The sequence below is a fragment of the Petromyzon marinus genome (genome assembly GCF_048934315.1).
Source record: "Petromyzon marinus isolate PM22_M1 ecotype Great Lakes invasive population chromosome 83 unlocalized genomic scaffold, UKy_Petmar_22M1.pri1.0 chr83_unloc.4, whole genome shotgun sequence".
Taxonomy (NCBI): domain Eukaryota; kingdom Metazoa; phylum Chordata; class Hyperoartia; order Petromyzontiformes; family Petromyzontidae; genus Petromyzon; species Petromyzon marinus.
Genome location: NW_027422637.1, coordinates 94,016 through 107,660, shown reverse-complemented (window position 1 = coordinate 107,660; position 13,645 = coordinate 94,016). Strand labels below are relative to the sequence as shown.

At 52.2% G+C, this 13,645-nt stretch overlaps 1 protein-coding gene across 1 annotated transcript in view; it reads right to left on the bottom strand.

Annotated features, from left to right (window-relative positions):
• Positions 1-5,377: 5,377 nt before the first annotated feature.
• The window catches only part of LOC142908398 (putative pre-mRNA-splicing factor ATP-dependent RNA helicase PRP1), an 84,882-nt gene continuing 76,614 nt past the window's right edge, over positions 5,378-13,645 (bottom strand). The window contains exon 15 of the mRNA XM_076059006.1: positions 5,378-10,157. Coding sequence (XP_075915121.1) covers positions 10,040-10,157 — 118 coding nt within the window. The 3' untranslated portion in view covers positions 5,378-10,039. The remainder of the gene's footprint in view (positions 10,158-13,645) is intronic.

Below are 13,645 nucleotides of genomic sequence, written 5' to 3'. Positions count from 1 at the left end.
AGTGAGCGAGTGTCTGAGTGAGTGTCTGAGTGAGTGTCTGAGTGTCTCAGTGAGTGTCTGAGTGAATGTCTGAGTGAGTGTCTGAGTGAGCGAGTGTCTGAGTGTCTGAGTGAGTGTCTGAGTGTCTCAGTGAGTGAGTGTCTGAGTGAGTGTCTGAGTGAGTGAGTGTCTGAGTGAGTGAGTGTCTGAGTGAGAGAGAGGGTGAGAGAGTGAGTGAGTGTCTGAGTGAGTGTCTGAGTGAGTGTCTGAGTGTGAGTGCCTGAGTTAGTGTCTGTGTGAGTGTCTGAGTGAGTGAATGTCTGAGTGTCTGAGTGAGTGTCTGAGTGAGCGAGTGTCTGAGTGAGTGTCTGAGTGTCTGAGTGTCTGAGTGAGTGCCTGAGTGAGTGCCTGAGTGAGTGTCTGAGTGAGTGTCTGAGTGAGTGAGTGTCTGAGTGAGTGAGTGTCTGAGTGAGTGTCTGAGTGAGTGTCTGAGTGTCTGAGTGAGTGCCTGAGTGAGTGTCTGAGTGAGTGTCTGAGTGAGTGAGTGTCTGAGTGAGTGTCTGAGTGAGTGTCTGAGTGAGTGAGTGTCTGAGTGAGTGTCTGAGTGTCTGAGTGAGTGCCTGAGTGAGTGTCTGAGTGAGTGTCTGAGTGAGTGTCTGAGTGAGTGTCTGAGTGAGTGACAGTTCAAAGGGACAAGTTGTATAGCACTGTACTCCTCTCTGGCTCTCAGTACTGGGAGTCTCTCCCCTGTCTCTCCGCTGTCTCTGTGTCTCTCTGTCTGTCTATCTGTGTCTCTCTGTCGCTGTGTCTCTGTCTGTCTCTCTCCCCTGTCTCTCTCTCTGTATCTCTCTGTCTCTGTGTGTCTCTCTGTCTCTGTGTGTCTCTCTGTGTGTGTCTCTCTCTGTCTCTGTGTGTCTCTGTCCCTGTGTGTCTCTGTGCTCAGTACTGGCTGTACTCTTTGCTCTCTCTGTGTCTCTGTGTCTCTCTCTGTGTGTCTCTGTTTCTCTCTCCCCTGTCTCTGTGTGTCTCTGTTTCTCTCTCCCCTGTCTCTGTGTGTCTCTGTTTCTCTCTCCCCTGTCTCTGTGTGTCTCTGTGTGTGTGTCTCTCTCCCCTGTCTCTGTGTGTCTCCCCTGTCTCTGTGTGTCTCCCCTGTCTCTCTGTGTCTCTGTGTGTCTCTCTCTCCCCTGCCTCTGTGTGTCTCCCCTGTCTCTGTGTGTCTCCCCTGTCTCTCTGTGTGTCTCTCTCTCCCCTGTCTCTGTGTGTCTCTGTCTCTCTCTCTCCCCTGTCTCTGTGTGTCTCTGTCTCTCTCTCCCCTGTCTCTGTGTCTCCCCTGTCTCTGTGTTCAGTACTGGCTGTACTCTTTGCTCTGTCTCTCCCCTGTCTCTCCCCTGTCTCTGTGTCTCTGTGTGTCTCTCTCTCCCCTGTCTCTGTGTGTCTCTCTCTCCCCTGTCTCTCTGTGTCTCCCCTGTGTCTCCCCTGTGTCTCTGTTCAGTACTGGCTGTACTCTTTGCTCTCTCTGTCTCTCTCTCTCCCCTGTCTCTGTGTCTCTCCCCTGTCTCTGTGTCTCCCTTGTCTCTGTGTTCAGTACTGGCTGTACTCTTTGCTCTCGGTCTGTGTGTCTCTCTGTCTCTCCCCTGTGTCTCTGTGTCTCTGTCTCTCTCTCCCCTGTCTCTCCCCTGTCTCTGTGTCTCCGTGATCAGTACTGGCTGTACTCTTTGCTCTCTCTGTCTCTCTCTGTCTCTCCCCTGTCTCTGTGTCTCTGTCTCTCCCCTGTCTCTGTCTCTCCCCTGTCTCTGTCTCTCCCCTGTGTCTCTGTGTTCAGTATGTATGTGACTGTGTGTCTGTGTGACTGTCTGTGTGTGTCTGTGTCTATGTGTGTGACTGTGTGTGACTGTGTGTCTGTGTGTGTGACTGTGTGTCAGTGTGTGTGACTGTGTGTCTATGTGTGTGACTGTGTGTGTCTATGTATGTGACTGTGTGTCTGTGTGACTGTGTGTGTCTATGTGACTGTGTGTGTCTGTGTGACTGTCTGTGTGTGTCTGTCTATGTGTGTGACTGTGTCTCTGTGTGTGTGTCTGACTGTGTGTCTGTGTGTGTGACTGTGTGTCTATGTATGTGACTGTGTGTCTGTGTGACTGTGTGTGACTGTGTGTCTGCGTGTGTGTGTCTATGTGTCTGACTGTTTCTCTGTGTGTGACTGTGTCAGAGGCTACCTGGGGGACTTTGTCTGTGTCTCAGCACTTGCCCCTACAGCCCTGCTAGAGGCTACCCGGGGGAGCTTTATCTGTGTGTGCAACAGCACTTGCCCCTACATCCCTGCTAGAGGCTACCCGGGGGAGCTTTGTCTGTGTCTGTGTAACAGCACTTGCCCCTACTGCCATGCTAGAGGCTACCTGGGGGAGCTTTGTCTGTGTCTCAGCACTTGCCCCTACAGCCCTGCTAGAGGCTACCTGGGGGAGCTTTGTGTCTCAGCACTTGCCCCTACAGCCCTGTTAGAGGCTACCTGGGGTAGCTTTGTCTGTGTAACAGCACTTGCCCCTACAGCCCTGCTAGAGGCTACCTAGGGGAGCTTTGTCTGTCTCAGCACTTGCCCCTACAGCCCTGCTAGAGGCTACCTGGGGGAGGTTTGTCTGTGCAACAGCACTTGCCCCTACAGCCCAGCTAGAGGCTACCTGGGGGAGCTTCACCTTCAGCTGTGTACCAAGTAGCCAATGAGGACGCGAGACAGGATGGGGCGTGGTCACGTTTATTATTGAATGGGGGAGGGGAGGGGTGGGAGGGGTGGGTGGGTGAATGAGTGGGTGGGTGGGTGAGAGGGTGGGTGGGTGAGTGGGTGGGTGGTTGAGTGGGTGAATGAGTGGGTGGGTGAGTGGGTGGGTGGGTGAGTGGGTGGGTGGGTGGGTGAGAGGGTGGGTGGGTGAGTGGGTGGGTGGTTGAGTGGGTGAATGAGTGGGTGGGTGAGTGGGTGGGTGGGTGAGTGGGTGGGTGGGTGGGTGAGAGGGTGGGTGGGTGAGTGGGTGGGTGGTTGAGTGGGTGAATGAGTGGGTGGGTGAGTGGGTGAGTGAGTGGGTGGGTGAGTGGGTGGGTGAGTGGGTGGGTGAGTGTGTAAGTGGGTGGGTGAGTGGGTGGGTGAGTGAGTGGGTGGGTGAGTGGGTGGGTGAGTGTGTAAGTGGGTGGGTGAGTGGGTGAGTGGGTGGGTGAGTGGGTGGGTGAGTGGTTGAGTGGGTGAGTGGGTGGTTGAGTGGGTGAGTGGGTGGGTGAGTGGGTGGGTGAGTGGGTGAGTGAGTGGGTGGGTGGGTGAGTGGGTGGGTGGGTGAGTGAGTGGGTGAGTGAGTGGGTGAGTGGGTGGGTGAGTGGGTGTGTAAGTGGGTGGGTGAGTGGTTGAGTGAGTGGGTGGGTGAGTGGGTGAGTGGGTGGGTGGGTGGGTGAGTGAGTGGGTGAGTGAGTGGGTGGGTGAGTGGGTGGGTGGGTGAGTGGGTGGGTGAGTGGGTGGGTGAGTGGGTGGGTGGGTGAGTGGGTGAGTGGGTGGGTGAGTGGGTGGGTGAGTGGGTGAGTGAGTGGGTGAGTGAGTGGGTGGGTGAGTGGGGGGGTGGGGGGGATGAAGGAGGCGGGGCATAGAGGAGTAAAAAAAAACGACGTTTATCAATCCCTAACCCATGACCCCTAACCCTTAACCCATGACCCCTAACCCCTAACCCATGACCCCTAACCCCAACACACGTGGCCTGACCTCTGACCACAACCTGAGGTCACGGGGTCACCGACTCCTCACCACAACACTCACCACAACTCACCACAACAAGCTCACCACAACAAGCTCACCACAACACTCACCACAACTCACCACAACAAGCTCACCACAACACTCACCACAACTCACGACAACAAGCTCACCGCGGTGACCACGTGACCCCGGGGTCACGTGACAGGACCCACCTCCATAACGCGATGAGAGGGGGGAGAGAGGGGAGTGAGAGAGAGGGTGAGAGAGTGAGTGAGTGTCTGAGTGAGTGTCTGAGTGTCTGAGTGAGTGTGTCTGAGTGTCTGAGTATCTGAGTGAGTGTCTGAGTATCTGAGTGAGTGTCTGAGTGTCTGAGTGAGTGTCTGAGTGAGTGTCTGAGTGAGTGTCTGAGTGAGTGTCTGAGTGTCTGAGTGAGTGTCTGAGTGTCTGAGTGAGTGTCTGAGTGAGTGTCTGAGTGAGTGTCTGAGTGTCTGTGTGAGTGTCTGAGTGTCTGAGTGAGTGTCTGAGTGAGTGTCTGAGTGAGTGTCTGAATGTCTGAATGTCTGAGTGAGTGTCTGAGTGTCTGAGTGAGTGTCTGAGTGAGTGAATGTCTGAGTGTCTGAGTGAGTGTCTGAGTGAGTGAATGTCTGAGTGTCTGAGTGAGTGTCTGAGTGAGTGTCTGAGTGTCTGAGTGAGTGTCTGAGTGAGCGAGTGTCTGAGTGTCTCAGTGAGTGTCTCAGTGAGTGTCTCAGTGAGTGTCTGAGTGAGTGTCTGAGTGAGTGAATGTCTGAGTGTCTGAGTGAGTGTCTGAGTGAGCGAGTGTCTGAGTGTCTGAGTGAGTGTCTGAGTGTCTCAGTGAGTGAGTGAGTGTCTGAGTGAGTGAGTGTCTGAGTGAGAGAGAGGGTGAGAGAGTGAGTGAGTGTCTGAGTGAGTGTCTGAGTGAGTGTCTGAGTGTGAGTGCCTGAGTGAGTGTCTGTGTGAGTGTCTGAGTGAGTGAATGTCTGAGTGTCTGAGTGAGTGTCTGAGTGAGCGAGTGTCTGAGCGAGTGTCTGAGTGAGTGTCTGAGTGTGAGTGCCTGAGTGAGTGTCTGAGTGAGTGTCTGAGTGAGTGTCTGAGTGAGTGTCTGAGTGAGTGAGTGTCTGAGTGAGTGTCTGAGTGAGTGAGTGTCTGAGTGAGTGTCTGAGTGAGTGTCTGAGTGAGTGACTGAGTGTCTGAGTGAGTGACTGAGTGAGTGTCTGAGTGAGTGACTGAGTGTCTGAGTGAGTGTCTGAGTGAGTGTCTGAGTGAGTGACAGTTCAAAGGGACTAGTTGTATAGCACTGTACTCCTCTCTCTGGCTCTCAGTACTGGGAGTCTCTCTCCTGTCTCTCCGCTGTCTCTGTGTCTCTCTGTCTGTCTATCTGTGTCTCTGTCGCTGTGTCTCTCTCTGTATCTGTCTGTGTTTCTTTTTGTCTGTGTGTCTGTGTGTCTCTGTCTGTCTCTCTCCCCTGTCTCTGTGTCTCTCTGTCTCTGTGTGTCTCTCTGTGTGTGTCTCTCTCTCTCTCTGTCTCTGTGTGTCTCTCTGTGTGTCTCTGTCCCTGTGTGTCTCTGTGTTCAGTACTGGCTGTACTCTTTGCTCTCTCTGTGTGTCTCTCTCTCTGTGTGTCTCTGTCTCCCCTGTCTCTGTGTGTCTCTCCCCTGTGTCTCTCTCTCCCCTGTCTCTCTGTGTCTCTGTGTGTCTCTCTCTCCCCTGTCTCTCTGTGTCTCTGTGTGTCTCTCTCTCCCCTGTCTCTCTGTGTCTCTGTGTGTCTCTCTCTCTCCCCTGTCTCTCTGTGTCTCTGTGTGTCTCTCTCTCCCCTGTCTCTCTGTGTCTCTGTGTGTCTCTCTCTCCCCTGTCTCTCTGTGTCTCTGTGTGTCTCTCTCTCCCCTGTCTCTCTGTGTCTCTGTGTGTCTCTCTCTCCCCTGTCTCTCTGTCTCTCTGTGTGTCTCTCTCTCCCCTGTCTCTGCGTGTCTCCCCTGTGTCTCTCTCTCCCCTGTCTCTCTGTGTCTCTGTGTGTCTCTCTCTCCCCTGTCTCTCTGTGTCTCTGTGTGTCTCTCTCTCCCCTGTCTCTCCCCTGTGTCTCTGTGTCTCTGTCTCTCCCCTGTCTCTCTGTCTCTCTGTGTGTCTCTCTCTCCCCTGTCTCTCTCTGTCTCTCCCCTGTGTCTCTGTCTCTCCCCTGTCTCTCTCTGTGTCTCTCTCCCCTGTCTCTCTCTGTGTCTCTGTCTCTCTCCCCTGTCTCTCTGTGTGTCTCTGTGTTTAGTACTGGCTGTACTCTTTGCTCTCTCTGTCTGTCTCTCCCCTGTGTCTCTGTCTCTCTCTGTGTGTCTCTGTCTCTCCCCTGTCTCTCTGTGTGTCTCCCCCTGTGTCTGTGTTCAGTACTGGCTGTACTCTTTGCTCTCTCTCCCCTGTATCTCTCTGTCTCTCTCTCCCCTGTGTCTCTGTGTCTCTGTGTGTCTCTCTCTCCCCTGTGTCTCTCTCCCCTGTCTCTGTCTCTCTCTGTCTCTCTGTGTTCAGTACTGGCTGTACTCTTTGCTCTCTCTCCCCTGTATCTCTCTGTCTCTCTCTCCCCTGTGTCTCTGTCTCTCTGTCTCTCTCTGTCTCTCTGTGTTCAGTACTGGCTGTACTCATTGCTCTCTCTCCCCTGTCTCTCACTGTCTCTGTGTCTCTCTCCCCTGTCTCTCTGTGTCTCTGTCTCTCTGTGTTCAGTACTGGCTGTACTCTTTGCTCTCTCTCTGTCTCTCTCCCCTGTCTCTGTGTCTCTCTCCCCTGTCTCTCTGTCTCTCTGTGTGTCTCTGTGTTCAGTACTGGCTGTACTCTTTGCTCTCTCTGTGTGTCTCTCTCTCTCCCCTGTCTCTCCCCTGTCTCTCCCCTGTCTCTCCCCTGTCTCTCCCCTGTCTCTCCCCTGTCTCTCCCCTGTCTCTCTGTGCCTCTGTGTGTCTCTGTGATCAGTACTGGCTGTACTATTTGCTCTCTCTCTGTCTCTCTCCCCTGTCTCTGTGTCTCTGTCTCTCTCCCCTGTCTCTCTGTGTCTCCCCTGTGTCTCTGTGTCTCTCTCCCCTGTCTCTGTCTCTGTCTCTCTGTGTTCAGTACTGGCTGTACTCTTTGCTCTCTCTCTCTGTCTCTCTCCCCTGTCTCTGTGTCTCTCTCCCCTGTCTCTCTGTCTCTCTGTGTGTCTCTGTGATCAGTACTGGCTGTACTCTTTGCTCTCTCTCTCTGTCTCTCTCCCCTGTCTCTGTGTCTCTCTCCCCTGTCTCTCTGTCTCTCTGTGTGTCTCTGTGTTCAGTACTGGCTGTACTCTTTGCTCTCTCTCTCTGTCTCTCTCCCCTGTCTCTGTGTCTCTCCCCTGTCTCTCTGTCTCTCTGTGTGTCTCTGTGTTCAGTACTGGCTGTACTCTTTGCTCTCTCTCTCCCCTGTCTCTCTCTCCCCTGTCTCTCTCCCCTGTCTCTCTGTCTCTCTGTGTGTCTCTGTCTCTCTCCCCTGTCTCTCTCTCCCCTGTCTCTCTCCCCTGTCTCTCTGTGTCTCTCTGTGTGTCTCTGTGATCAGTACTGGCTGTACTCTTTGCTCTCTCTCTGTGTCTCTCTCTCCCCTGTCTCTCCCCTGTCTCTGTGTCTCTCTCCCCTGTCTCTCTGTGTCTCTCTGTCTCTCTGTGATCAGTACTGGCTGTACTCTTTGCTCTCTCTGTGTGTCTCTCTCTCCGCTGTCTCTCCCCTGTCTCTCCCCTGTCTCTCTGTCTCTCTGTGTGTCTCTGTCTCTCTCCCCTGTCTCTCTGTGATCAGTACTGGCTGTACTCTTTGCTCTCTCTCTCTGTCTCTCTCCCCTGTCTCTCCCCTGTCTCTCTGTGTGTCTCTGTCTCTCTCCCCTGTCTCTCTGTGATCAGTACTGGCTGTACTCTTTGCTCTCTCTGTGTGTCTCTCTCTCTCCGCTGTCTCTCCCCTGTCTCTCCCCTGTCTCTCTGTCTCTCTGTGTGTCTCTGTCTCTCTCCCCTGTCTCTCCCCTGTCTCTCCCCTGTCTCTCTGTCTCTCTGTGTGTCTCTGTCTCTCTCCCCTGTCTCTCTGTGATCAGTACTGGCTGTACTCTTTGCTCTCTCTCTGTGTCTCTCTCTCCCCTGTCTCTCCCCTGTCTCTGTGTCTCTCTCCCCTGTCTCTGTGTCTCTCTGTCTCTCTGTGATCAGTACTGGCTGTACTCTTTGCTCTCTCTCTGTGTCTCTCTCTCCCCTGTCTCTCCCCTGTCTCTCTGTCTCTCTGTGTGTCTGTGTGTCTCTCCCCTGTCTCTCTGTGATCAGTACTGGCTGTACTCTTTGCTCTCTCTCTGTGTCTCTCTCTCCCCTGTCTCTCCCCTGTCTCTGTGTCTCTCTCCCCTGTCTCTGTGTCTCTCTGTCTCTCTGTGATCAGTACTGGCTGTACTCTTTGCTCTCTCTCTCCCCTGTCTCTCTCTCCCCTGTCCCTCTCCCCTGTCTCTCTGTCTCTCTGTGTGTCTCTGTGTTCAGTACTGGCTGTACTCTTTGCTCTCTCTCTCTGTCTCTCTCCCCTGTTTCTGTGTCTCTGTCTCTCTCCCCTGTCTCTCTGTGTCTCCCCTGTATCTCTGTGTCTCTCTCCCCTGTCTCTGTCTCTCTGTGTTCAGTACTGGCTGTACTCTTTGCTCTCTCTCTCTCTGTCTCTCTCCCCTGTCTCTGTGTCTCTCTCCCCTGTCTCTCTGTCTCTGTCTCTCTGTGATCAGTACTGGCTGTACTCTTTGCTCTCTCTCTGTGTCTCTCTCTCCCCTGTCTCTCCCCTGTCTCTGTGTCTCTCTCCCCTGTCTCTGTGTCTCTCTGTCTCTCTGTGATCAGTACTGGCTGTACTCTTTGCTCTCTCTCTCTGTCTCTCTCCCCTGTCTCTCCCCTGTCTCTCTGTCTCTCTGTGTGTCTCTGTCTCTCTCCCCTGTCTCTCTGTGATCAGTACTGGCTGTACTCTGTGTCTCTCTCTCCCCTGTCTCTCCCCTGTCTCTGTGTCTCTCTCCCCTGTCTCTGTCTCTCTGTGTCTCTCTGTGTTCAGTACTGGCTGTACTCTTTGCTCTCTCTCTGTCTCTGTGTCTCTCTCTCCCCTGTCTCTCCCCTGTCTCTGTGTCTCTCTCCCCTGTCTCTGTGTCTCTCTGTCTCTCTGTGATCAGTACTGGCTGTACTATTTGCTCTCTCTCTGTGTCTCTCTCTCCCCTGTCTCTCCCCTGTCTCTGTGTCTCTCTCCCCTGTCTCTCTGTCTCTCCCCTGTCTCTGTGTCTCTCTCCCCTGTCTCTCTGTCTCTCCCCTGTCTCTCTGTGATCAGTACTGGCTGTACTCTTTGCTCTCTCTCTCTGTCTCTCTCCCCTGTCTCTCCCCTGTCTCTCTGTCTCTCTGTGTGTCTCTGTCTCTCTCCCCTGTCTCTCTGTGATCAGTACTGGCTGTACTCTTTGCTCTCTCTCTGTGTCTCTCTCTCCCCTGTCTCTCCCCTGTCTCTCTGTCTCTCTGTGTGTCTCTGTCTCTCTCCCCTGTCTCTCTGTCTCTCTCCCCTGTCTCTCTGTGATCAGTACTGGCTGTACTCTTTGCTCTCTCTGTGTGTCTCTCTCTCCGCTGTCTCTCCCCTGTCTCTGTGTCTCTCTCCCCTGTCTCTGTGTCTCTCTGTCTCTCTGTGATCAGTACTGGCTGTACTCTTTGCTCTCTCTCTGTGTGTCTCTCTCTCCCCTGTCTCTGTGTCTCTCTGTGTGTCTCTGTGTCTCTCTGTCTCTCTGTGATCAGTACTGGCTGTACTCTTTGCTCTCTCTCTGTGTCTCTCTCTCCCCTGTCTCTCCCCTGTCTCTGTGTCTCTCTGTGTGTCTCTGTCTCTCTCCCCTGTCTCTCTGTGATCAGTACTGGCTGTACTCTTTGCTCTCTCTCTCTGTGTGTCTCTCTCTCCCCTGTCTCTCCCCTGTCTCTCTGTCTCTCTGTGTGTCTCTGTCTCTCTCCCCTGTCTCTCTGTGATCAGTACTGGCTGTACTCTTTGCTCTCTCTCTGTGTCTCTCTCTCCCCTGTCTCTCCCCTGTCTCTCCCCTGTCTCTGTGTGTCTCTGTCTCTCTCCCCTGTGTCTCTGTGATCAGTACTGGCTGTACTCTTTGCTCTCTCTCTCTGTCTCTCTCCCCTGTCTCTCCCCTGTCTCTCTGTCTCTCTGTGTGTCTCTGTCTCTCTCCCCTGTCTCTCTGTGATCAGTACTGGCTGTACTCTTTGCTCTCTCTGTGTGTCTCTCTCTCCGCTGTCTCTCCCCTGTCTCTCCGTCTCTCTGTGTGTCTCTGTCTCTCTCCCCTGTCTCTCTGTCTCTCTCCCCTGTCTCTCTGTGATCAGTACTGGCTGTACTCTTTGCTCTCCAGCTTGCCGGCGATCCTCTCAAGTTGGCGGCGAGCTTCACACTGGGGGAAGTTGCTCAGGTCGTAGTACATGGGGGCTATGCGGATCAACCTGCACACACACACAGTGAGATACACACAGACACACACAGTGAGATACACACACAGTGAGATACAGTGAGATACACACACAGTGACACACACACAGTGACACACACAGTGACACACACACACACACACAGTGAGATACACACACACAGTGACACACACACACAGTGAGATACACACACAGTGAGATACACACACAGTGAGGTATACACACACAGACACAGTGACACACACACACACAGTGACACACATACAGGTCGTAGTACATGGGGGCTATGCGGATCAACCTGCACACACACACACAGTGAGATACACACAGAGTGAGACACACAGTGACACACACACACACAGTGACACACATACAGGTCGTAGTACATGGGGGCTATGCGGATCAACCTGCACACACACACAGTGACACACACAGTGACACACACACACAGTGAGATACACACACAGTGAGGTATATACACACACAGACACAGTGACACACACACACACAGTGACACACATACAGGTCGTAGTACATGGGGGCTATGCGGATCAACCTGCACACACACACACAGTGAGATACACACAGACACACACAGTGAGATACACACACAGTGAGGTATACACACACAGACACAGTGACACACACACACACACAGTGACACACATACAGGTCGTAGTACATGGGGGCTATGCGGATCAACCTGCACACACACACACAGTGAGATACACACAGACACACACAGTGAGACACACACACAGTGAGGTATACACACACAGACACAGTGACACACACACACACAGTGACACACATACAGGTCGTAGTACATGGGGGCTATGCGGATCAACCTGCACACACACACACAGTGAGATACACACACAGTGAGATACACACAGTGAGATACACACACACAGTGAGGTATACACACACAGAGTGAGACACAGTGAGACACACACACACAGTGACACATACACACAGTGAGATACACACACAGTGAGATACACACAGTGAGATACACACAGACACACACAGTGAGATACACACACAGTGAGGTATACACACACAGACACAGTGACACACACACACACACAGTGACACACATACAGGTCGTAGTACATGGGGGCTATGCGGATCAACCTGCACACACACAGTGAGATACACACAGAGTGAGATACACAGTGAGACACACACAGTGAGATACACACACACAGTGAGATACACACACACAGTGACACACACAGTGACACACACACACAGTGAGATACACACACACAGTGACACACACAGTGACACACACACACACACAGTGAGATACACACACACACAGTGACACACACAGTGACACACACAGTGAGATACACACACACACAGAGACACACACCGTGAGATACACACACACACACACAGTGACACACACACAGTGACACACACACACACAGTGAGATACACACACAGTGAGATACACACACAGTGAGATACACACACAGTGAGATACACATACAGTGAGATACACATACAGTGAGATACACATACAGTGAGATACACACACAGTGACACACACACACAGTGACACACACAGTGACACACACAGTGAGATACACACACAGTGAGGTATACACACACAGACACAGTGACACACACACACACAGTGACACACATACAGGTCGTAGTACATGGGGGCTATGCGGATCAACCTGCACACACACACACAGTGAGATACACACACAGTGAGATACACACAGTGAGATACACAGTGAGATACACACACACAGTGAGATACACACACACAGTGACACACACAGTGACACACACACACACACAGTGAGATACACACACACAGTGACACACACACACAGTGACACACACAGTGACACACACAGTGAGATACACACACACACAGTGACACACACAGTGACACACACAGTGAGATACACACACACACAGAGACACACACCGTGAGATACACACACACACACAGTGACACACACAGTGACACACACACACACAGTGAGATACACACACAGTGAGATACACACACAGTGAGATACACATACAGTGAGATACACATACAGTGAGATACACATACAGTGAGATACACATACAGTGAGATACACATACAGTGAGATACACACACAGTGAGATACACATACAGTGAGATACACATACAGTGAGATACACATACAGTGAGATACACATACAGTGAGATACACACACAGTGAGATACACACACAGTGAGATACACACACAGTGAGATACACACAGTGAGATACACACACAGTGAGATACACACAGTGACACACACAGTGAGATACACACACAGTGAGATACACACACAGTGACACACACACACAGTGACACACACAGTGAGATACACAGTGACACACACAGTGACACACACACAGTGAGATACACACAGTGACACACAGACACAGTGACACACAGTGAGACACACACAGTGACACACACACACAGTGACACACACAGTGACACACACACAGTGAGATACACAGTGAGACACACACACAGTGAGATACACACACAGTGAGACACACACAGTGAGATACACACAGTGACACACACAGTGAGATACACACACAGTGAGATACACACACAGTGACACACACAGTGACACACACAGTGAGATACACACACAGTGACATACACACACAGTGACACACACACACAGTGACACACACACACACAGTGACACACACACACAGTGACACACACACACAGTGACACACACACAGTGAGATACACACACACAGTGAGATACACACACACAGTGAGATACACACACAGTGAGATACACACACACACAGAGACACACACAGTGACACACACACACAGTGAGATACACACAGTGACACACACACACAGTGACACACACACAGTGAACCACACACAGACACACACAGTGAGATACACACACACACACGGTGAGGTATACACACACAGACACAGTGACACACACACACACACACAGTGACACACACACACAGTGACACACACACACACAGTGACACACATACACAGTGACACACATACACAGTGACACACACAGTGACACACACACAGTGAGATACACACACACAGTGACACACAGTGACACACACACACGGTGAGGTATACACACACACACCGTGACACACACACACACAGACACACACACAGTGACACACACACAGACACACAGTGACACACACACACACACAGTGACACACACACACACAGTGACACACACACAGTGACACACATACAGGTCGTAGTACATGGGGGCTATGCGGATCAGCCTGTACACACACACAGTGAGATACATACACAGTGAGATACACACACACAGTGAGATACACACACACAGTGAGATACACACACAGTGAGATACACACACAGTGAAATACACACACAGTGAGATACACACAGTGAGATACACACACAGTGAGATACACACAGTGAGATACACACACAGTGAGATACACACAGTGAGATACACACAGTGAGAT